This window comes from Ictalurus punctatus, chromosome 9 (genome assembly GCF_001660625.3).
Source record: "Ictalurus punctatus breed USDA103 chromosome 9, Coco_2.0, whole genome shotgun sequence".
Lineage (NCBI taxonomy): Eukaryota > Metazoa > Chordata > Actinopteri > Siluriformes > Ictaluridae > Ictalurus > Ictalurus punctatus.
The window spans coordinates 4,492,779-4,518,006 of NC_030424.2; the positions used below are offsets into that span (position 1 = coordinate 4,492,779).

General features: G+C 39.4%; 1 protein-coding gene and 1 long non-coding RNA gene across 4 annotated transcripts; one reads left to right on the forward strand and one right to left on the reverse strand.

Annotated features, from left to right (window-relative positions):
* Positions 1 to 202: 202 nt before the first annotated feature.
* ndnfl (neuron-derived neurotrophic factor, like) lies at positions 203 to 13,480 on the reverse strand. The gene is made up of 4 exons (XM_017476596.3): positions 13,228 to 13,480; positions 6,122 to 6,298; positions 3,683 to 3,807; positions 203 to 2,518 (listed from the first exon to the last, which is right to left on the reverse strand). The coding sequence occupies exons 2-4, from the start codon at positions 6,274 to 6,276 to the stop codon at positions 843 to 845; spliced, it is 1,956 nt and encodes a 651-aa protein (XP_017332085.1). The 5' UTR covers positions 6,277 to 6,298; positions 13,228 to 13,480; the 3' UTR covers positions 203 to 842.
* LOC108270186 (uncharacterized) lies at positions 2,321 to 11,748 on the forward strand. 3 transcript variants are annotated; one of them, XR_006983038.2, is made up of 7 exons: positions 2,321 to 2,447; positions 3,292 to 3,377; positions 3,460 to 3,519; positions 4,756 to 4,864; positions 6,145 to 6,209; positions 8,395 to 8,522; positions 8,933 to 11,748. It is a non-coding gene; the product is annotated as an uncharacterized LOC108270186 (long non-coding RNA). The 3 variants fall into 3 exon arrangements; XR_006983037.2 differs by having other exon boundaries at positions 8,395 to 11,748; XR_008396994.1 differs by lacking the exon at positions 2,321 to 2,447 and adding an exon at positions 2,533 to 2,715 and having other exon boundaries at positions 8,395 to 11,748.
* Positions 13,481 to 25,228: the final 11,748 nt, after the last annotated feature.

Sequence of the window (25,228 nt, forward strand, 5' to 3'; positions counted from 1 at the left end):
TGTATTACACAGTGCTACAGACAGGGGGCAGCACGCACGCGCGCACACACACAAGCTTCTATACATCTATATTCATTTCCTCAGAGCATCAAATGCCCAAAAATTCAAGCACTAACAAAAATCTTTCTGCGTCCATACAGTCTTTACTGTTATTAAGCAAACTTCATTTTTTTTTTTTTTTTTAAAAAAAGGAAGCCAAAACTGAATTACAGCATGTTTATTACAGTAAATACAAGATCAAAATTCATAAAGCTGACACTGGAGACTTACAGACAATTTCACCATATTAACAATTACATATGTTTTTTTTTTTTTTTGTCAAATCAAAACACACTTTTAATCAATGTATTATTAGCTTTAGATTGTGTGTAGCACCTGTCATACAAGTGAATGAGTGGGAGTGAGTGAACAGAAGCAAATGAATTAGAGAATTAAGAAAAAGCAGAATGATCCTCAGCTGTGATGTGATGTACAGGAAATGAGCTGAGCCGTGAGGATCTGTATCTCTTGTTTTTATTGGTGCATAAAAGTGAAGCACAACAAACACAAACACGGTGAAGACGAATTATTTCATCATGCAGGCAACACATTTGTCTCTGTACCTGTTTTTTTCTCTTTCTGTCTCTTTGTCCCTCATTTTTATTTCCATTTCCCATCTGCCTGTGTCTCTCTTTATGATTTTGTCTTACTCTGAGTCTTCCCTCTCTCTCTCCCTCTCTCGCTCTCGGCAGCAATGGACAGGTGTGATATTGCAGTGTGTTTGCTACAGTCCTGTGTGAACACATCATCATTATAACAGCAACAATGGCCAGTGGGCTTTTGCAGGTGTGTGTGTGTGGTTCTCAGCAGTCTCTCCTGGTACGCACTGTCTTGCTGCGGTATTTAACAGGAAGTGCCCATCGTCTCATCAAATAAATATCAAACGTGTACAGTGTCTCCGCCTCCAGCCCACCTACTGTCGCCGTAGTAACAGCACGGCGTGTATCAAGTTCCTGAAAGTATTTACAGAGCACGCGCTGATCAGGAGGGCGAGACTCTGGTGCTAAACAACGGTCCGTATCACTCCTATGTTCACGAGGTATCACTCGATTTCGACCGGCCTCGCGCTTCTGTTCACTACATATAACTATGTCTTGACCTGTCTCACTCCTTGTTCTACCCCATATCACTCCGTTTCCACCTGTCTCACTTGTCTGTCTACCCTGTACCAGTCTGTCTCGTCCTGTCTCACACTTCTGTCTACCCCGTATCACTCCATCTCCACCTGTCTCACTTCTCTGTGTACCCCGTATCTCTTTGTTTTGACCTGTCTCACGCCTCTCTCCACCTGTCTCTCTCTGCCCGTCCACTCTGCGTCTGTAGAGGCAGTACAGTGCTCGTTCCTCGGTTCCCATCCATGCGAGTGTAACGGAGCTGCAGGTGCGCAGTGTGTTAAAGCTCTTGATGTGGAGTGTGTTTGGCAGCGCCGGCGCCCCCCGGCGGTGGAATGCAGACGATGCCTGCATTTTCAGACACAAAGTCTTTCTCTCTGCTGCTTGTGTGTTTCGAGCAGAGAGTCGGAGCTGGATGAGGTAGGATGAGAACCCCTGCAGCCACATCTGGACCAGCTGATCTCCCACTTCCTGTGATGTCAGCACATTTCCTCGGGCCATGACTGAAACAGAGAGCGTGTTTGTGAGTGTTTGTGTGTTGTTGCAGCTCAGCAGTGTGAGCAGGCCATTCTTCTGCCCACCACGAGGCCGAAAACGGAAACTCCGCCTCTCATCGGCCCCAGATTTCAGTGTGACCCACTGCACCTGCCCCTCTCTCAGTGGGGTCACGCTGTGTGGGTGTAGGTCTGTGAGTATGTGTGGGTCTGTGAGTGTGTGTGGGTCTGTGAATGGGTGTGGGTCTGCATGTGTGTGTGATTCTGCGTGTGTGTGTGCAACCATTCCCGTGTATGCTGCGCTGGTGCCGTTCATTCTGTCAATCACAAACACATCGAAGTAATAGAGTGTGTTTGGGAGGAGCTCTGAGACAGTACACACACTTTCCACCACTTCACAAACACACACACGCTCGTCGAATCTGTCCAGTTTGACCACAACTTTTTTCTTCCCCTCGTCTTTTATCCCCCCTTTCTCCTCTTGTGCGGCACACAGGCTCCTGTAGTTGTGTTTGCGGTTTACGGTAACGCAGTACTCATACGGCCGTGTATGTATGTGTGTGTGTAGTGCTTTGGTGACAGATGGACTTGGGCTCCAGGTCAGTGTCACACTGCTCATTCCGACCCCGAGCACGTGCACTCTGGGGTCAAAGGGCAACTCTGGAAACACTCCCCATGGTGTGGGTCCTTCATGGAGATAAACATGTGCATGTGTGTCTTCCTGTTTTGCTTTAATCCGCAGTGTGTAGACGGAGACTGGGTGAAGCGCTGGACCCCCGTAGGTGTCCACAGCACTGCCTGAGTAAGTATGAAGTGTCTTCTCACTTGCTGTTTTTCTCCACCACACTTCGGGCTCGCTCTTCTTAAAACTCCCTGAAAATCACACAGTCCCTTAAAATAAGATAAAACTAATCAGACAAATCTAATCTCACACATATCATTGAAACCAAAGTGAAGAACATTTACAGGCACTAAAGCTAATCTGCTCTGTGTTCCACTTTTAACACATCCTCATTCATAAAAGAAAGCAGCACACAAAGGAGATGATGATGAAGAGGATGATAATGATTGTAGGTGTTCTATAAATAATAATAGATAATATAATATATAATCACCATCATCTAAGATGAAATATATCATAAATACTTTATTCTGACTGCTAGTTAGTATGGCAGCTAATTAGCATGCTAGCTAGTTAGCATGGTAGTTACATGTGTGGACATTTGCAACTCAAAGGATGAATGTATAGGTCAGGGTTAGGAACACACTCAACCTGAGCAGCAAGAATAATTTAGTGGGAGAACTATTTCACACCTATTCACAATGTTAAAAATATTAATAATAATTTACAGATTCGCACATTCCATGCACAGTCGTAGAGTTTGGTAATGAGCTAAGGGTTAGGGGGTTAACTTGCTGATACACACTTTCCTTCTTTAAACATCAACGTGCAGTAAATAAATGAGCAAGTCTCACATTTTAGACACAATGCTGTTTTTATCTTTTGCAAAAGTACTCTGAGAGCAAACGTTTCATAATCAAAGTGAATAATTTAAAGCAGCAGATGCAGATAAAGCAGATAAAATGTTTAATGCATCACTTCATGACTTCATAATCCTGCTTCTCATGAAACTTTCCTCATGCAGGATTTAAAGTGCTAAAGTGCCAAGACGATAAAAGACCAAACAGCAGCAGCCTGTAAGCAGAACCTGCTGGAGAAAAAAACATGCCGGTGAAGATTTTTTAGAACATTATGAGATAATTAGCAAAAGTACAGTCTGTTTATTGTGTCTGATTTCAACTTTCTTTCTCAGGCTGGTGGCGCCTTCCTCCATTACAGGACGTGACTTTAATGGAAGCCTTACCACAGCTGGGTGAGGAGCTGGAAGTCCTGCATGATGCACTTTGTTTTCCCAATATCTCTAAGTCTCTCTCTCTCTCTCTCTCTCTCTCTCTCTCTCTCTCTCTCACACACACACACACACACACACACACACACACACACACACACACACACACACACACACACACACTTACAGTAATGATCCTTGGCTGGTTTGTCCTTCAGTGTGTGTGCCGTCAGACTCCACTCTACACTTCCTGAACAGGGAGAAACTGTGAGCATCAGATCTGTCGTCCTCTTCCTCAGTGTAAAATGGAGCCTGAAATAAGACCATGAATAAAAGTGTGTTTATATTTAATCAGATTCACACTTTCACTCTGAATGAAGTGGTTATTAATAATGAAGGATGAAACTCAGTGTAGTGTCATGTTTTAGGTAAATTGCTGTTATGTTCTTTGTAAATCAGCACTGTGTGTCAGAAAGTTGCTGCCTAAGCTGAAAACATAAATAAATAAATAAATAAATAAATAAAATTGCTATGTTTGTAAGAGACTTAAATAACATGGAGAATACAACATACTTTATTATAGATATTTACAAAACGGCGCTGCTGAGTTCTGGATTGTGATTGGTCAGAAGGTCTTGATTAGTTTTCTATAACAGCAGCTCTGACAGTAGCGCAGATTTATATTAATGCTCTCGTTCTAATATGTTATCGTTTCTATAGTAACGGCTCATTCACACACACATTCAAACACGCAATGCTGGCTAGACATTACACAAATATTGTTTTATGTTGAGCTCGGCCAGTTTAGCCATCGATCGTTGTCTTTAGCAGTCACAATTGATAAGTAAAGTCCTTTTACAAGGCCAGGTCACAATGTTCTCCAAGGAATGTGAAGATGAAAGAGTTTAATGGTTTTGATTGCTTGTTTGTTGAGAGTGTGTGGGAGTGATGAGACCTACAGAATATTTAGGTGCAGAGTGAAATCAGTTCATCAGACATAAAAATAAAATATTTAACCACAGCAGAAATAAAACACCTGGGCAAGAGAGGTTTGTGATTCTGTCCTTTGACTTCTGTCTTGTTTGAATGGATGTATAATCTTCAAAACCATCTAACATTTTATGCAAACAAAAATATACTTCCATCTAACAGATTAATTGAGCAGGAATGAGAATATGTACAAATTCCACTGTGTTTGAGTTTCTTATTCTGTGTAAACAATCCTCAGATATATTCACTGTGTTGGTCTTAATTCCTCAGGAGTCTGATGTAATAGAAACGCGGGAAAGAATAACGGTAAGAGAAGCAGAGAAACAGAAGAGCAGCCTTGTGTGTGATCGAAGAAGAAGAATGAGGAAATCGGACAAAAGTAAATAATAATGAAATCAAATGAACAATCAAATTAAGATTCTGTGTGTTTAAGTGTGAAAATAATTATCCACTAAGGCAGTCTCATTGTTCAGCTCTATTGTGTGTGTGTGTGTGTGTGTGTGTGTATGTATGTATGCAGAGATAAGAGTGTTAATGAAGGTCAGAGGAAACAGCCTGCATGTTCACAGATAAGGAGCGTTACTGATCAGATACACGACAGTGTGTTAAAGATAAACTCTGCAGAGATTCACAGTTGCTGCTAGTCACACAGAAATTATGTTGTGGGTCAAATAATCACAAAAATCTCATCTCCCTCCTGCAGTGAAATATACTAACTTTCAGGAAGCATTGCGCATTCATCAAAACTTAACATGTTAACACACGCATCAGCACATTAACACATTAAAGAGAGAGGGAGGGGGAGAGAGAGAGAGAGAGAGAAAGAGAAATCTGTCAGTATGAGCTCATTGAATTCTCTATAACAAATAATACATAAAGCCAAGTAGAGTGACATGAAGAGAAGAGTGGAATAAAGGGAAGAGTGGAATAAAGAGAAGAGTGGAATAAAGAGAAGAGTGGATTAAAGGGAGTGTAATAAAGGGAAGAGTGGAATAAAGAGAAGAGTGGATTAAAGGGAGTGTAATAAAGGGAAGAGTGGAATAAAGAGAAAAGTGGAAATAAAGAGATTGCTGGACTTCAGTAATGTCGTCCTCAGTGACTTTATATTCTTATATGATCTCAGGGACTTGTGCAGCTCAGCAGCAGGTCTTTAGTGCAGTTAGATGGCAGATGGAAGCAGAGCGGCGGATCAGCCCACACTAAAATCCCGCCAGATTGATGTACGGATCAGTAATTCTACAGAAGTTGATTTCCACTCTGTGCAGAAGTGAAGGCACAAGCTGCTCATTAAACATCAGTGTCGAGAGAGTTATCTCTCTGTTAAACTTCAAGTAAATCTCCTGACACAAGAGCAGGAGAACCATCAGAAATACTGCACTGCTCTAAATAAGGAATAACACACAGATCGTGCTGTTTTTATACAAATATAATCCACACAGCAAGACTCCACTATGAGCCTTCATAACCTGTTAGTTACTCCAACTCTTACTAACCCTAACTCTACTCACTGTTACTAATCTTTACCCTTGTACTGTGTGTATATGTGTGTGCTTTGCACTTTGCCTGTGTGTGTGTGTGTGTGTGTGTGTGTGTGTGTGTGAGTGAGTGTGTGTTGTTGTCGTTGTTGTTGTGTTACCTGTGTGTTTGTCCTTTACTCAGGTGGACAGGTGTGATCTTGCCATCACTCAGCCAGATTGTTGTGTGCAGTGGTACCTCGTTTTCAGGTGAGAGAGTGCAGCGTGTGTGTGAGACGAGCGTCACAGCCAGATACACACTCCACAACACACTCATTATTATTACATCAGACAGTCACCTGAGGGACAGGCAAATGGGGGTGGGGGTATTTGAGAGAGAGAGAGAGAGAGAGAGAGAGAGAGAGTTGCATTATTAATCAGTGTATAAATATGTTTGATTTTGTATTCTGCATGCTTTTAGGATGATTTGTGTGTGTGTTTTGGTTTTAACTCTAACCTGTCTGTCTGCATTATGGTTATAGAAGTGATAATTCTGCTCATCTACTGTACAGCAGAATTGGTTTAATTGCTGATTCATATAATTTGAACCAGATTCGAATTGGAATTTGGATATGGATTTGTTTTGTAATTGTGTAGAATGCCCTGCGTGCTTTCTCTGTCAGCTCATTCACTGCGGGATTGAAATTTCCAGTGGAACAAATTTTCAATCCTAAATAACGATATTCTTTACTATTTTCTATTTTGTGTGTCCCTAAAGTGAAGTGTGATGTGTTTCCTTGGTCTTGTTGAGGTTGAGTGTCAGGGCCCTGGTCTGACAGTACTGCTGCAGCAGGTCCAGGTTCTGCTGTAGACCCTGAACATTGGGTCTACAGGACCCAGGGGGGATGCAGGTCATCTGCATACAGCAGGAATTTGACCTCTGAGTTGTGTAGAGAGAGACCGGGTGTTGCTGAGCGATCTAGAATGGAGGCCAATTCGTTAATTTATATATTAAATAGTGTTGGGCTTAGGGGCGGTTTGGGAGGGTTTTGGTGGGGGTCTGAGAGGGTTTTGTTTTTAAACATCTGCATTAAACTGATGCAATAAAGGTCTTAAAAGTCTCTCTCTCACTCTCTCTGTCTCTCACGCTTTCTCCATCTCTCTCTCTCTCTCTCTCTCTCTCCCTCTCTCTCTCTCTCTCTCTCTCTCTCTCTCTCTGTGGAAAATTTTTTAAACCTGCAACACTAAGACTGTGTCTATGATATCAAACAGAGAAATTTAACACCCCATCTGCTCTGAGAGAGAGACAGAGAGAGAAAGAAAGAGATTGAGAAAGAGAGAGAGAGAGAGAGAGAAAGAGAAAAAAACAGAGAGATACAAGTAAACAGCAGTGGCGTAGTCAGGAATTAATTTCAGGGACAGAGGTTATATTGGTTAGATGTGCTGTGCTTGTGTCTTGTGTGCAGGCTATAGCAGAAATGATTTTGTTATTCAGAATGTATGACCCGATATATCCTCAACCAATCCTGTCATAGCGTTACAGAATCCTGTGTGTAATTCTGAACATTTGAGAAGTTTCAAAAACAGGAATATTGTGCATTAATTGGTCTTTATGGTGCATTTTGCCTTGCAATCATAAAAGATCAATACAATACAAAAACATGAGTCATGTCACTTCAGGTTTGTCAATGTGCTTTAATAGTGAAATCAATTTTCAATAAACAATTTGATTCAAGTTTAATATGTAACACAGACCTCATTATTCTTTTTAAATTCCTGGCAGATTTTACACAAAGCGAGCTAGTAAAAGCAGGGCTTGTTTGAAATATTCTCGATTTAGTATAACAGGTCAATCCATGCTCAGTGAGTTCCATCAGCGAAGTTCAGGAGTAAATTACTTCTGCTAATTCAAGCCTGAATTGGCCAACCGAGGCTTATGCATGTGCACATGATATATAATCAGTCCTATCAGTGGAGTGAAGATATAGAGATATGGCAGCAAATGAGAGACATTTTATTCACTCCAGCTGAACAACAACTTATAATTAAATTCAATGTGTGCAAAAACATTACTGCAAATAAACGCAACACCTTGGCAATTAACAAAGCTTGTGAAGCAGCATGTCAGAAAATACAGCCAGATTTTATACTGTAGTTGATTCAAATATGCACATTGGTTCCACATGAATGAATTGAGCTGCAGCAAACATGATCGGATCAAACCAAACACCACACAAGAACCCAGGACCCTGGGGCTTGAGGTGATCATGCTACTCATACACTACTGGCCCACACATAATTGTGTCACGTTATTTACTATTAGTCATAACTGTATTATAGATGAGATTTTTTGTTTAAATAAAATACTATGAGCAATAAAATCATGTTTTGATGAGTAACTAAATATTTTCATGTAAACTATACATAATAGTTTCTCTTAAATCTCATTTTTCAGTATGCACTGTGGCAGAATAATTGTTCCTGAGTATTATTTCCACCCGACGGGACTACAAAAGGACAAGGCTTGGCCAATAGAATTCGTCAGACTAAACTAAGCTTCACAACTAACCTAACACGGAGCAGGTTTGTCCAAAAGCACATGTTGTCATAGAAAATCAGCGGGGCTTATGATTCACTTTGTTTCTGGAACTGAAATTGACAGCTGGGCTTGAAATAAACCTGGCTTATCAAGTTAGCTCATGGAATAACGCCCTGATTTCCTATCTCCTTTATTCTCTCATTTATTGAATATGAATTATCCATGTTTGTTGTTGCCTGCATGTTCTCTGACAGCAAAGCAGCGGGTAGCCAATAATATGTGATTAAACAAACTAAAGAACGTGTTCATTACTGATGTTCATGAAATACTGAGCAAAATGTGTTCTTAAATAATCATCTGCACTGTGTGTGTGTGTCATGTTAAACAGCCAATAAGCATTTGGAACCATTATAAAATATTTCAGGTGCTTTCAAACCTGAAATTCTTTCCCTAGCTACACCTCTGAACGACAGAGAGAGTCAGAGAGAGAGAGAGACAGGGAGAGAGTGAGACTGGAGGTGAGACATTTCCCAGCTGATGATTAAAGGATGTGAAAAACATTTGTTTTAATTCAGAGAGAATTATTCATTTGAGGATAAAATATTTCTGTTTTATCTTTTCCAACTTTCAGCTCTCAGCATTAAAGCTGAAGTGTCTCTTATCTAATTTAATTTACACTCCACACACAACTCCATCAACCCTAACCCCTAAGTCCTAGATCTAAACCCTAAGCCTTAAGCCCTAGCTTTAAACCTAATTTTCTAAGGCTAATTTTTCTGTTTTATATACTCAAGTACAGATGTCTATGTAATAAAGAGATAAACGCACGTCACAGCCCACCTGTCTCTCTCTCTATCATGTATCAATCCACTTATTCCTCCTTATCCCATTTCTCTCTATTTTCTCTGTTTTCTATTATTTTTTTTATAGATTAATCTCTATGTCTGCAGCTCTCAGTGCCTGGAATGCAAATCACAATGAAATAAAAATAGAACTCCTAATCCGAGGAGGTTTGATTTTGATCCTACAGCTCAGAGAGCAGAGGTTTGTTGTGAAGAAGAACTCTAAGACTTTATTCAGGTGTTGCTTTGTCAAGTTTTTCTTCCCAAGAGATGAAGATGAAACTTCAAAAAGTCCCGTAACGACACACTGAGCCATCACCACAGAAACGCCAGGGATCGGATGACGGACGCTGTGTGTTTGACTTACAGAGAACACACACACACACACACACACACACACACACACACACACACACACACACACACACACACACACACACACACACACACACACACACACACACACACACACACACACAGACAGACAGACAGAGAGACAGAGCTGCTCCAGTTACAACCACTGACAGAGAGACATTTAATTGTGTAGAAGGACAGAAGGGGAGAGAGAAAGACGGCATAAGTGATGGTGTGGAAAGTGGATATTAGAATAGTTTGAGAAAAAAGAAGGAAGGAAACCAGGACATGATTTAATCCCCCAAACCCTAACTAACTTCCCTAACATATGTGTCTGGTTCATAAATGAGCCTTTTTTGAATGAGTCATGAAGGTGAACGATTCAGTGTTGATCACTGCCATAGACTGAATCATGACCTTTGTTCACGTCTCATTTAGAAAGTTTATCCATTCATTAGTCGGTGGATTATGAGGATGTGATTGGTCTGTTACCTATTCATTTTCATGAAGGAAAGCGGGAAGGCTCTTCTCTTCAGCACAGACTCTCATAGGATGTTGAAGGCTATGGACAGGACGAGGAAGTTCCTATTGGTTCAAATTGGAGTCCCTCAGGGGTCAGTTCTATTTATTTTCCTTGTATATAAACAACACCTTTGATAACATTCCTAACGCTAGGTTTAATTTTTATGCAGATGATATCGCTATTTATTGTTGTGTTTCATCAGCTTCACTAGCTCTTCAATACTTGCAGTCAGCTTTTAATACTGTACAGTCTTGTTTATATCAACTTAAGTTGGTTTTAAATACAGACAAAACTAAATTAATGATATTTTCAAACTCCAAAGCTCTACTTACGAATCTTCCTGATATTACATCCTTCCAGGGAACAAAAATTGAATGTGTTGCTAGTTATAAGTATTTGGGTATTTTATTTGATAGTTTGTTATCTTTTAAACTTCATATTGATAAATTAATTTCTAAGTTGAAGCTTAAATTGGCATTTTATTTCAGAAACAGAACGTTATTTTCTTTCAGTGCAAGGAAACATTTGGTGTCTGCAATCTTTTCACCGCTATTGGTTTATGGAGATCTGCTTTATATGAATGCTCTGGTACACTATCAAAAAAAAACTTGATATTGTTTGTCACAGTGCTTTATGTTTTATTACTGGTTGTAGCTATTAAACACATCATTGCATGTTATATGATAAGGCTGAGTTACCATCTCTGTATATACGGAGAAGTTTTAACTGGTACTGTTTTATCTATAAGTCTATTTGTGATTTAACTCCATCTTATTTGTCTCTTAGCCTATCTAATACAAAGGTATACTATAATCTTTGTTCAAATGACCTGTTATATCTTAAAGTTCCTGGGGTCCAAACAGAGCTGGGGAAAAAAGACTTTAAATATAGTGCTTCTGTTACTTGGAATCATTTAAAGCTGAGCATGCTTCCATCACTAAATGGGTTTAAGGTACTTCTAACAGTCATTTTAAGACTGTATTTTATCCCCTGGTAAATTGTTGTTGTGATTCTTGATTGTGTTCTTTTGTGTTTTGATGTTTTAAAGTTGTATATTCATGTTATTTGTTGCTGCCCTCTTGGCCAGGTCACTCTTGTAAAAGGGATTTTTAATCTCAATGAGTTTTTAACCTGGTTAAATAAAGAAATTAAATGAGGTGTCAATTAAAAGGTCGCAGCCCAGAGGCCATTTCGAATTCTACCAATAAGGGATAGTCAATCGCGTGCTGAAGAGATAAGCAAGAAAACTTGATCTTCTGAGATCATTTGGAACGATGCAGCAAGTCTGTGGGGATTTACTGATGTAAAATTAGTGTTTTAGACTAAATATTTTTACATAATTGGATTGTTTGGACCTTTGCCAGTGTAACTGAGCCATAACATATCGGGATGCTATGGATCAGTGGACTACTATGAGGCTTCAAGTGTGAGTTGCTTTGTTTTATGTTTGTTTGTATGTTGGTGGTCGGACAGAGACGTTGATTGTAGCTACCGTTGTAAGTGTTGTACTACGTGCTACTGTTGTAAATATCTTTAAACCATGTCAGTCTTCGCTAGCTGTATATATATATATATATATATATATATATATATATATATATATATATATATATATATATATATATATATATATATAAAATAAAATTTTCGCATATATTTTCTTCATGGTTCTTTTTGGCTTTATGTTGAATGTATATGTTGTCCTTTGGGTTTGTGTGGTGAAAATAATAAAGCAAGAAGGCTGTGTCGAACTACAACATAATGGAACTTTACTTACGATAAGCACACATTCACATACACATTCAGCAGGTCAAGACATGCCCCCGATCACATGACATCCCCTAGAATACCCACATATACTACAGTATATACATTTGTTTCTGTTCATTTCTGTAGTTATTTTCATTTTTTCCCCCAAAGTCTGTACACAAGCTTTGGCAACACAAATGTTAATATTTTCATGCCAATAAAGCAACCGTTTACTTTTAATTTTGAGAGAGAGAGAGAGAGAGAAACAAAGAGAGAGAAAGAGAGAGAGAAAGTTAGAGAGAGAGAGAAAGACAGAGCAAGAGAGAGAAAGAAAGAGAGAAAGTGAGAGAGAGAAAAAGAAAGAGAGAGAGAAATGAAGAGAGAGAGAGACGTTTAGAGACAGTGTCCTGTGTTTTATCAGGACACTACAAAACTGCCTTCCACAGTCTGAGGGACAGTGAGTAACCCACCCAAACACACACACACAGAGCGCCCTGTTTGTCTTCTGTTTTTATTTATGTATTTATTTAACTTCTTCATGATTGCCAATATTTATGTTAATGCTTCATTTCTGTTTTCTCATCTCCATGTTTCTATAAAGGCACTCGATGTTATAACTAATATGTTTATTAATAAACAGTTGTTCTCTTTCCTGTAATGCTTTGGAAATAATGTACTTGTATACAGTCATGCCTATAAAGCTTGTTAAATTGAACATAGAGAGAGAGACAGGTTAGTGTGAGATAAAGGGGTGGATAAATCATGCATTTCTCTGCTCTGTGTGTTTTCACTCCATAAATAACCCAGTCTCCCTCTCTTTCTCTCTCTCTTTCTTTCTCTCTCTCTTTTTCTCTGTTTCTTCCTCCTCTTGTATAATCTGTAATTTACTCTCTGCTCTTTTTTCTCTGCATCTGTTTAAATCTCTCCCTCATTCCTCCCTCTGATTTTCTCCATCATCTTGTTTACTCTGTTCACGCTTCCTCTACTTCTCTAATCACACTCTCTCTCTCTCTTTCTCTCTCTCACTGTCTCTCTCTCTCTGGTGTTGGGTAACAGAAGGGTCTCACTGATCCTGAGAGAAAGAAAGGAAGAAAAATAAAACTAAAAGTCAGGAAAGAATGAAAGGGAAAGATATGAATGATACTAGATGGAAACTATATCTCTCTGTCTTTCTTTGCCTGTCTTTATTTCTGTCTGCCTCTGTTTCTGTCTGACTCTCAGAATCAAACACAGTTGTGATTTATAAGTATGCAGTTACATCACACACACACACACACTTACCTCAGACGGTACTTTAGGTCGTTTTAGTGGAAAACCAGGATCACAAGAAAAGTGAATAAACGTGGGCACTGCGTCTCTCCGTCAGCTTCATATGTGAACTGTCTCACTCTCACTTATATAGAGGCACATCTGTCTCTCTCCTATCCTGTCTGTCATCCTGTATTTTTCTGTCTTTTTTCTCCCAGTCCAGATCAGAGCTCAGCATGAACACATGTGTGTCTGTGATCTGATCACTGTGTGTGTGAGAGAGAGAGAGAGAGAGAGAGAGAGAGAGAGAGAGAGAGAGAGAGAGAGAGAGAGAGAGAGAGAGAGAGAGAGAGAGGAGATGTGTCAGGAGCAGGGGGAGTGACTGAGTAAGTGTGAGAGTGTTTGTGTGTGTGTGTGTGTACATAAGGGGACAGGAGGTCTCTGAGTGGGGGGAGTTGTGGCAGATTGTGTGTGAGAGGAAAGAAAGAGGGGGTGGTTGGGTTTGTAGATAGTAGTGTGTGTGTGTGTGTGTGTGTGTGTGTGTGTGTGTGTGTTAATTAAATGGATGTATTCAACATCCCTAAAGCTTAAATTAATAGATGAATATAGACCACAGCATTATACTTCTCTGAGAAACACAATGGATTTGGTAAAATGTAAAAAATTTCACTAAATCAAAAAAAAAAAAATTGGAATTTTTAATGATTTAATGGAATAAAATTGTATTAACATGTATTTCCACAAAACTCCAATGACCATGGAAAAACACAATGAAAAAACCCAACAAAACAAAAAAGTGGATTAAAAACTAATTTGGTAATTTTTAGCAGCATTTATCATTTTATCATGTAAGAGTTTAATCAGTAGTAGATCTTCACATTGTACACAGGAGAAATATGACAGGATGTGGACCACCAACCTCCAGTCAATCAGGACAAGGAAATGGCTCTACTCACCTGTCAGTCATACTGAACAGTCAGAAAGCCTTCAAGGTCAGATTTTGGGGGTGTGGCTTTAAAGGCATCCCAGAAAGGAGGGGTGGAGCATGCATTCTCTCAGTTCGTGTAATTCGATGTAAATCAAGACTGTAAAACTGAAATCCTACTCCTGTGGTGAATGTGAGCCAGTTTACAAGTTGTTAGCTAACTGGCTAAAAAAAGGTAGCTAATTAATGTCATTAGGGATGGCAGGGGTCATGGAGGTGTTCAAATATTCATCAATATTCAAGAATTTTAGTGAGGGCAACATTGTAGAGATGTTTATAGGCCATTGTATTTTACAGAGGAGTGTTTAACACTGCAAGATATCACAGTTTTATCACAACACAATGTGTTGAGTTTGTTTAACATCAATTCAATTCAATTCAGTTTTATATGTTTTATTTATTAACAATGGACATTGTCCCAAAGCAGCTTTACAGAAATATTTAAATTCAGAATATAGATTTTACATGTATAAATTTATCCCTAATGAGCAGCCAGAGGTGACGGTGGTGAGGAGAAACTCCCTGAGGTGATATGAGGAAGAAACCTTGAGAGGAACCAGACTCAAAAGGGAACCCATCTTTATCTGGGTGACACTGGATAGTGCGATTATAAATAAATAAATGCCTTCTATAACTGTGCTAATACTACATGCTCAAATAGTGCAGTTGTGTAACCAGGAAAATTCATAACAGTTTTTACATGATTTCTGTTTTGTTGAACTTACAAACAAAACTGTTTATGGTAATTGCAGTGCTAAGGCTATAATAGCATAACTGTTCATATGAATTGAGGTCCAAAGCCATCTTTATGGTTTTTAAGTGGTACCATCCTCAGTAATCTCAATGATCTTTAGGCTGCACCATGTGGGGCCATCCTCAGCAGCAGCATGTGACTTCCAATTAATGAGAACTCCAAGTAGGGCATCAGGATGGATCAGGCAGGTCTGTAGAGCAGAAGGGGTCAGGATCACTGGCATCTCAGGAGTATCATGTGTAGCTTGGGGGGGGGGGGACAGCATCCAACATCCCAGTTCAACACAAAACTCTATACCTGTGAGCCTCTAGACTTAAACACTGAGACTGTGTCTGAGTCCTGAACACTAATTGGAAGGCTGTTCCATAACTGTGGGGCTTTGTATGAGAAAGCTCTTGCCCCTGCTGTTGCCTTGAATATTCCAGGCACCAACAAATAGCCTGCACTTTTTGATTGAAGTAGGCATGGCAGATCATAAAAGACCAAAAGTTTACTCAGGTACCTTGGCATGAGACCATTCCGTGCTTTAGAGGTCAATGTGTGGATAAGATAGGGGTGATGTGGTCATATCTTCTGATTCTAGTAAGAGCTCTTGCAGCTGCATTCTGGACTAACTGGAGTTTGTTTATGATGAAAACTGGAGCATCCAGACAGTAATCTTAAGGGATTCAACACTAGGTTGGATTATTGTAATCAATAATCCAACCTAGAGGTGACAAAAACATGAACTAATTTGCTTTGTGTAGTGACAATATGTTTCTTATCTTAGCAATATTTCTGAGATGAAAGAAGGCTATCCTAGTAATATTATCTACATGAGCATCAAATGAAAGACTGGAGTCAATAATCACACCAAGGTCTTTTACTGTTGCACATGACGGAATAGAAAGGACATCCAAAGTTACTGTGTGATCACAAAGTTTCCTTCTAGATTTTTCAGTAAAAATCTAATCTTTATACGAAACAGCAGCAAAACATTGTCCTTTTGTTTCTACCAATAATGTACATGCTTACATCAACAGTGCCACCTGTCATATGACACTCCCCTAGAGAGAGAGAGAGAGAGTGTGTGTGTGTGTGCTCTATAGGTCAAGTAGTTTTCTCTGTAATATTGAATGTGTGTAAAGCAGACTCCTCCCATCTCCTCTGAGTGCAGTTATCACTCCATCTTTCCTCACACCCTCTCCATCCTGCTGTTCAGAGAGAGGCCATCTGCACGGTGTGTGTGTGTGTGTGTGTGTGTGTGTGTGTGTGTTTTATGTGCAGTTTGTTAGCACTGCACTATAACTCCACTCCATCAGCTGCTCTTTATCACTTCAGCGCAGTGCACACTAACCTGTTTGGTTTGTAAACAAATAACACACTGTATATTTGACAGTAATGTATTTATCTTAATAATGCTATTTTTTCTGTATGGTCTTATTCCTGTGTCCGAGTCCAGAGGGTGTACACATGTAGTATTTTTAATTAGGACTGTTAGAAATAGTCATGTTTGACACAGGTAATATCCACAGTGATTATCCAGCAACAGGAAGGCAAATGTTGAAACCAGAAAACACAGTAACAAAGAACAAAAAAAGATTTTCACTTGGAGTTCATAGGAGTTCACAATGACATGTTCATGTGTGGGTGACCAGTAGGTAAAGTCAACAAACAACTACATGACTAACAGTAACAGTACTAGACTAACAGTACTAGAAACTTGCAACCAGGTGGGTTTTTAGGAAGTTAGTTAATAAAAGTGGTCCTTTAAAAAAAAATATTACCACTTGATTTAGTGCAACACGCCAATCCAGGCTCAGTGAGTTCTATCACCAAAGTTCTCTCTCTCTCTCTCACACGCACACACACACGCACGCACACACGCACGCACACACACACGCACACACACACGCACACACACACACGCACACACACACACGCACACACACACGCACACACACACACACACTCTCTCTCTCTCTCTCTCTCTCTCTCTCTCTCTCTCTCTCTCTCTCTAACTAACTGGAACTTTTAACTTAAACATTAGACAAGTAGTGCTGTGCTTGATCATTTTGGATTTGTCTTTAAGTTTAGGAGCAGCACACTGAAAAGTGGAAAAGAGGAGAATAAGAAACCCTGAGCCGCCATCAAAATTTACTGGAAATTATAGAATTATACTTAGGCCTACTACTGAATATGCAATGATTTTTTACTAGGTGTTGTCATGGTTATGCCAAAATCGGCGCTTGACTAAATTACCCATCAGCCATCGCACATCACATGACCTTTCCACATGTTTCACTGAGCACTCACACCTGTTCTGTAGTACCCCTAATAAGCACCTCTACTTAACTCCTGGTTTCTGTATGTTTCGTTGTCAAGCTTTTGTCACTGTTGTGCACATGTGTCATTGTATGTGCCACAGCCTTGCTCATAATCTGCCTGTTTTTGCTTTATATCCAGTGTTTACGTTTATGGTTCTTGTTTCACAGTTTTGGGTGTTTGTGTTACACTTTTTCAATAAAATCTGCACTTGTATCCGCTGCCTCTATAAATCCCTGACAAGTGTACTGTGTTCATATAATTTTACAAATTAATGTTTTTTTAATTTATTTTAAATTCTGTGTTATGCTGCTATTCGGAGATACATTATAAAATGTTGCTTTTTAGTGGTGGGGGAGGAGAAATTGTAAGCAATGTGTGAGGAAGCAGAAATGCAGCAAAAGGGTGTGGGTCCGTGCTAGGCTAAAAGCAAACGCTAGCTGGCTGGCCCTCCTGTCCATCCTGCTCTCCAATGTATGCTCCCTGGACAATAAATTGGGCAACATCTGACTGCAACTGATTACGCGGTGTGACTTTAGAGACTGTTGCATCTTTGGTTTCACAGAGACGTGGCTCAGCGGCAGAGTTCTGGACGCCGCCATTCATGGGCTTGCCTCGTTTCATGCTGACAGAAATGCAACTCTGTGTGGTAAGACTCATGGGGTGGCTTGTATGTTTACATCCACATGGAATTGTTGCTAGTTTCTAGTTAGTGCTCATCACTGGTGGAGTTTGTAACTGTCAGATTGTAACAGTTACTGTATCCTGTAACAGGGGTGAAATTTATCATCCTGGCCATTAGGGGGTGATAGAGAGAGAGGAAATGGTTTAAGACAGTTCCTGTGATAAGGAAGAAAAGAGAGCATGGTGATGGAGTTTGTTTGGTGAGGTGAAAGAAGGCTGGACAGCACTTTTTGTTTGGGAAATTAAGTGAATTTTATTTCAAATGCTTAACTGAAATTCAAATGCACATTTGATTTATCTTTGATGATCATTAGTTTATATTGTTTAGAAGTTCACAGAGGACTCTGTTAGGGCCTCTAAATGGAAAAGAAGGAGTGTTTGTGCCAATACCTATTACAATGGTTGGAATTACGGCAGTGAGATTTCGTTGTGTTTCCAGGATTTAGGAATTCATAGCTTCATTGACCATTGGGATATTTCCAAGACTTTTTATACATAGACAACACTCAATAAGACCTTTTGCACAATGAACTATGTATCCATTACTGCTGTTTCATTCTAACCTGATTGATCCACCTTTCATGCTTCATTCATTTATGTTTTGTTTATTTGTGCTGTAGTGTTTTGTTGGTTCATTACTTTGGGTATTTAATTCAGTCAAACAAATTACAATGTAAGTGGAAATACTTTATTATTTTGGGTTTGAATTTAATTTATTGGTTGTTTGATTATTGTCAGTTTAGTATTGGTGCACACCTCATGTGGTGGATAAACATGGCAATTACTTAAAATTTTTATTATAGCACATTAATTTAGGAAAATACAGACCCAAAATGACAACTTAAAAAGGGTTTTGTTCTTTGTTAAGAACTTTATTTTTTAAAGGTAATGTTGATATTTGCAGGGAATTGCTCAGAGGGGAACTGCCAGGGCCCTCTAAACAGTCTGCACTTATATAGCACTTTTATTCAAAGTGCTTTACACTGTCTCATTGACACATTCTCTCTCTCTCACACACACACACACACCAATGGTAGTAGAGCTGCCATACAAAGTGCTAACTTGCCATCAGAGGAACTTGGGGGTCAGTGTCTTGCCCAAGGACACTTTGGTATGTGGAGCTGGAATCAAACCACCAACCCTACAATTAGTGGCCAACCCGCTCTACCAGCCGAGCCACAGCCACTCTAGGCCCTCAGAACTATTTTATAAATAGTTTTGGGAAATAATATTTAAAAAGTCATCAGCACTATGAACTATTGTATAAACTATTTTAGGAAATAATATTTAAAAAGTCATTAGTTCAGAATTTTTTAGCAATTCATAATTTGACAATCAACCTCTAAATAAAATGTTTCTGAGGAAATAAATCCTTCAAATCTGCCTATTCATTTTGTGATGGAATGTGAAGGGTTAGATGAAAGAAGCTATTTTTCTTCCCTATTAATGTTTTTCCACCTTTGCCAGTTGCTGGGTTAAAATGGTACACTTTCGGCTCTGTGATTGGTGATCCTGCTATAAAATGACAGCCGGCCAATCAATTGTAATTCAACGAGAGGCTAATTTCAAATGACGGTAAAATTGAGCAATCAACCTTTCCGTCTAAATGGGCAGGGATCGTTATCACTAACTTTATGGCAAGTTCTGCCCACTGTGGGAAACCCTCAATTCAATTCAATTTTATTTTATTTGTATAGCAATTTTTACAATGGACATTATCTCAAAGCAGCTTTGCAGAAACATATAAACACAGGCTACAGATTTTAAATGTGTGAATTAACCCTAATGAGCAAGCTGGTGGCAACAGTGGCAAGGAAAAACTCCCTAAGACATGAGGAAGAAACCTTGAGAGGAACAGACTGAAAAGGGAACATATCCCCATCTGGGTGACACTGGATATATATATATATGACATATGTATGTATATATATGTGTGTGTGTGTGTGTGTGTGTGTGTGTATGTATATATATATATATATATATACACACACACACACACATAATGTATGTATATAAAATCTTTCCTAAACGTAGTAGTTTAAAATGAAAGGGGGTTTAAAACTCTCTCTCTCTCTCTCTCTCTCTCTCTCTCTCTCTCTCTCTCCTGGTTATTTCTTTTCATCATGTTGAGTTTTTTGTATGATTTAAATTATGAAGCAAGAAGGAAAAACAGAAGAATGAGGGATGACAGAATGAGAGCAGGATGTAGAGGCCCGTTTTGCTTTTAATATGTACCTTCAAATGATCTCTGTATGTGTGTGTGTCCTTTCTCAATATCAATCTGTGCATAAGAGTGTTTTATTCCCTAACTGGTTAAATCAGTTTGGTGTCCTGTGGTTCAATGGCTTCATCAGTGCTCTGTTGTTTTATTCATTATTGCCTATTGAATGTACATTTCTGATTTAAAGAATATTAGTTATATTAATTACTGGGTTGGTTCTTCCTAAATTAAATTTTAGTATAGTCAGTCCATACAAGATTTTACACAGTTTTTTTCTGATTGTTGCACGATTGTTGCTGTAACTTTTTTCAATGCAATTTGTGGCTTTTTGTGTGCTTTTTTGCGGAAAACTACTTGAATTGGCGAAATAGTAATTACACAAAATAGTTTTGCACAGTCTTTCATAGTGAAGTTTGTTGTTAAATGTGAGTTTTTAGCTGTACTCTTTCAATTCACGTGAATTGAAGAGGGCTTTGGCTGAATGTGCATTTTGATTATGTCACGTGATTCGTCTTGGCCCAAATCTGCTGAAAATCTGCAGTAATTTTGAAAAATTGCAGCTCCTCCGCATATTGCAGAGTTTGCGTTAATTTCTACGATCACACAATCGCAAAATTCTGGCGGGACTGTATAGCCTTTTAACAATTGAAAATAGGTGCAGTGTAAAATGCCTATAAAACTAATTAGGAACTACACAATTAGTTGAACAAGGAGAACTGGGGGAACTAGTGGTGCTCAGCTCAGGGCCACAAGACAAACATAAGATACACACAGGCAAATAAAGTTCATCACTGTAATTATGTGTTTACTGTATTTAACCTGAAGCTTGAAGTGTTTAAGGCTGTGTGTGTGTGTGTGCATGTGTGCGCAGGCCATGTGAATAATAATAAAGTAACTTTGAGCGAGTGAACTTCCTGTTCGGTGGATCATTCTGAGCGATGGTTTAATGAATACATGTAAGTGATGATTACAGTTTGTTGTGTTTATATGCATTGTGTTTGTTGACGGTGTTTATTGCATTTATGTTTGTGTTTGTCGGTCTTTTGTCACTAAAGTGAGATATTAAAATTATTTTTTAACACAGCAGTGAAAATGGGCTCGAGGAAACTGGATGGTGCACAGCACCATCGACACACAGAATAGATCTGAATAGAGATGAATTTATTATTTCTGTAATATTCATTTATTCCATTGTAACCATCCTGAAAAATCCTGTTTAGTCCAAATAATAAAATGATACAAATGCTCCTTCTCGTTCTTACTTTTTAATTGTAATCAATTGTAATCATCTTTAATTTTCGATCCTTTCTTTCTATTTCTTCATTTCTTTCTCTCTTATTCTTCTTTTATTCTTTCTCTCAGCTCAGACTATATTAACTCTGAAGTCCTTGTATGTTTACAGTCAGATGCAATAAACTCTGTAGTGACCTTTCAGTTCCTGCGTCTGTTAAATTGAAATGCAGAATAAATGCATCATTAATCAAACACACAATTACCACATCAGTCATAACAGGATGGAGGGATGGGAGGCAAGGAGATAGCAATAACCTTAAATAAAACAGATGGAGAAAGAGATGGCAAGATTAATGAGTGCGTGATGAGAGAGAAGAGAAGCAGATAAACAGCACCATGAGAGAAACTCAGAGAAAAGAAGGACCAGTTTTGCCTAGCACACACTACACGATTTTACCCCTAATTTCCCAGTTACATATAAATGTTAGTGCCTTGTCTATGAATGCAACACAACTGACCACAAGCCATTAAAGTGGTCAGCAAGTCTGAGATTTTGAAAGTTAACAGTAATGTTATGGAGGAAAAAAGAGAGATACGCCCTGCCCAAACACTGGAGGCACACACACACACTACAGTTGCAATCAAAATTATTCAACCCCTATTGCAAATCACGTTTAGTTTAAAAATTTACAGAATTTCAGCTGTTTGCAATGAACAAATCAAACAAAAGCAATTGAAATAATTCAACACAACGGATGCTTCAAGTGGTTTTCCAAATTCAACTGAAAATGTAACTTATAATGACTTCTCCAATTATTGAATTAAAATTATTCAACCTCTTGAATAGAATCCCTCACAACAGCACAAATATGCTAAACAGGTGTTGTCTCAATCACACCTAATACAACTAATCAAGGGCTTCATTAGTTGCACCAGGTGTGCTTGAGCTGGAACATACCTGAACTAACTAGGGGCAGAAAATATATGAAATACCTGGACGGGGTAGAAAAAGGAAGCTATCAACGGCTGAAAGCAGGTTTCTGAGAAGGCAGGTTGGGAAAAGCCCTCGAGTGTCTGCAAAAGATCTGCAGCAAGACTTGGTGGTAGCAAGCACTGAGGTTTCAATGAGCACAGTGAGGCGTGTGCTAAAAGCAGAAGGCTTCCATGCCAGAACTCCAAGACGTACAACACTACTGACCCAAAAGCTCAAGAAAAGCCAGCTCAAAATTAAATTCCGCTAAGTCCTGGAAGATTCTACAGGGCCATCACAGTCACCTGACTTGAACGCCACAGAAAATCTCTGGTGGGATTTGAAGAAAGTGGTTGCAACATGCAAACCCAAGAATATTACTGAACTGGAAGCCATGAGGAATGGGATAAGATTCCTCAGGAACGCTGCCAGAAGCAATGCATCTCGTTTGCAGCAGGTCATAACTGCAAAAGGGTGCTCTACTAAGTACTAAAGATACTTGCCATTTACGGGTTGAATAATTTTGAAACTGGAGAAGTCATTATAAGTTGCATTTTCAGTTGAATTTGGGGAAAACACTTGAAGCATTCGTTGTGTTGAACTATTTCAATTGCTTTTGTTTGATTTGTTCATCGCAAACAGATGAAAGTCTGTACATTTTGACAATAAACCTGATTTGCAATGGGGGTTGAATAATTTTGATTGCAACTGTACATAACATAAAAATGCTGCCTAAAGTAAGAACACACACACGAGCACACACACACATACATATGCACACACATAGGGGGATAGACTGAGAGGGATATAATTATGCAAATATTAAATAGGGTTCACACAATTATATCTCACACTATAAAAGGTCAGAGGGGTGTGGGTGTGTGTGTGTGTCCATGTGTCCGCCTGTGTTCGTGTGTGTGTCCCCCACTTGAAGAGTGTGTTAGCGCAGTGTGATAGGAATACCAAACCGGCACTCTTGTCTTAGTCTTGACCTCCTTAATGCACTATCCAAATACAGGGAAAGTCAAACCCCCACCCCAAAAATAAATAAATAAATACCACAAAGGCTTATTACTTTTTTTATTTTTTGGGTGAGATTTTTGATGTTCTCAGATTTTCCACAAATTCACACCATGTGTTAGGGAGGTCAGGACTAAGATGGAAGTGCGCTTAGTTTTTTCCGATCAGATGCCAAAGCTGAGATCTGAGATTTATGATGACAAAAGTCCAACACACACCTGTAGCTTCTGTCGCTTGGTGGTGTAGTGGTTAGAGTTTGTGGTTTGGTTTGTGCAGGTTCGAACCCTTTGTTTGGCAGGTTTAAGAATAAACTGTGTGCTTGTATTGTGAAGTGTTTCATGAAATCCAAAAAATACACAGTCCTGCACATGTGGTGTAGTGGTTAGTGTCAGTATCAATCTTAGGGCTTCAGGAAGTGTGGGTTCTCTTCTGCATTTTGGCTGGTATGAGACTGAAAACTGCTACATCCTCATGCAGTAGTATATAACGACAAAAGTCCAACACACTGTTCTGCTTCTATTCCTCTATTCCTCTATGGTGTAGTGGTTAGTGTTTGTGTTGTGGTTTATGTAGGCTCTAACCCTTCTTTTGCCAGGCTTAAGAACAAACTGTGCTGTTGTATTGTGAAGTGTTTCATGAAGTGCAAAAAACACACATTCACACCCAATTGATTCTTTTGTCCCTATCTGGTTAGCATTCGTCCCAGTGGTGGGGTTTAAGACTAATAATTGCTGCGTCCTCATGAAGTGATTTATAATGCCAACACACAGTGGTTGCTTTTGTCTATCTGTGGTGTAATGGTTAGAGTTTGTGTATGTGTCGCAGTTGTTATTTATGCAGGTTTTAACCCTCCTTTTGGCAGCTTTAAGAATAAAAAGTCTTGCTGAAGCAATATGAAAGTGTGATGGGGAAGAGCTGTGCAAGAGGCTCTGTGGCTCAGTCAGCTGAGTTGTTGCTTCTGTGGATCAGAAACGGCTTTTTATCAAAATCCAACCAGAGCTCTTGGCTAACAGAAAATTAGGTGGTGTGTGTTTAGAGGTTTGGAAGTGTAGACCATGGTTAGTTGTGTTCCTGTGTAGGCTGGGGGATAGTTAGAAGAAGGATATAGAACAAGGGGATTAGCAGGTGAAGTCTCAGGAGGAAGAGGGGTAGCAGGTGAAGTCTCAGGAGGAGGTGAGGGTGGGTGCACATTCTGGAGTGCAGACCAGGTGTGTGTGTAGAAGAGGTGGCAGGTGAGGGATGTGCAGCAAAAGGACGGGTCTAGTAGAAGCAAGAGGATTGAGACATCTACTCTACTTTTTCTCTCTGAAACTACCTCATCCTCTCTTGTTCAATTCACCTGCACTGTATTTACACAGCTACCCTCTTAGACCCACCTACACCACAACTACCCTGACAATCCTCTACTACATCTTGAGTTCACCTGCCCACTCACACAACCCTCCTTACAATTGCACTATCCTCTTCCTATTCCCCAGCCTACACTCCCAAATCACCTGCACCTACCGCAGGAACACACCTACAATCTACACCTCCACACACAACCCCTCAAACTCCATTAGCTGAGATCTCTGGTTGGGTTTTGATCCAAACACCTTCTGATCCACTGCGGTGCCAACTGAGCCACAGAGTCTCACAAACAACTCTGCCTCCATCACACCTTACTGCAACAGCATCACTTTTAATTCTTAACCCTGCCAAAAGAAGGGTTAGAACCTGAAATTTTCAGTCTTAAACCAGCAAAAAGGTAGAATAAAGCCCACACCTTCACTAATGCCAATATTGACACTAATGCAAACCACTACACCACAGAGAAACAGACACAAAAAGTGTGTGTTGGACTTTTGTCGTAATAAATCACTT

Bases quoted from the DNA above. Each gene is read 5' to 3' on its own strand.
- ndnfl (XM_017476596.3), bottom strand. From the start codon at position 6,276: ATGAGTGTGTTGTGGAGTGTGTATCTGGCTGTGACGCTCGTCTCACAC. The intron at 3,808-6,121 runs GTAACACAACAA...GTCTTATTTCAG, and splicing joins AGTAAAGGACAAACACACAG to GCTCCATTTTACACTGAGGA. The intron at 2,519-3,682 runs GTAAGTGTGTGT...TGTGATTTTCAG, and splicing joins ACCAGCCAAGGATCATTACT to GGAGTTTTAAGAAGAGCGAG.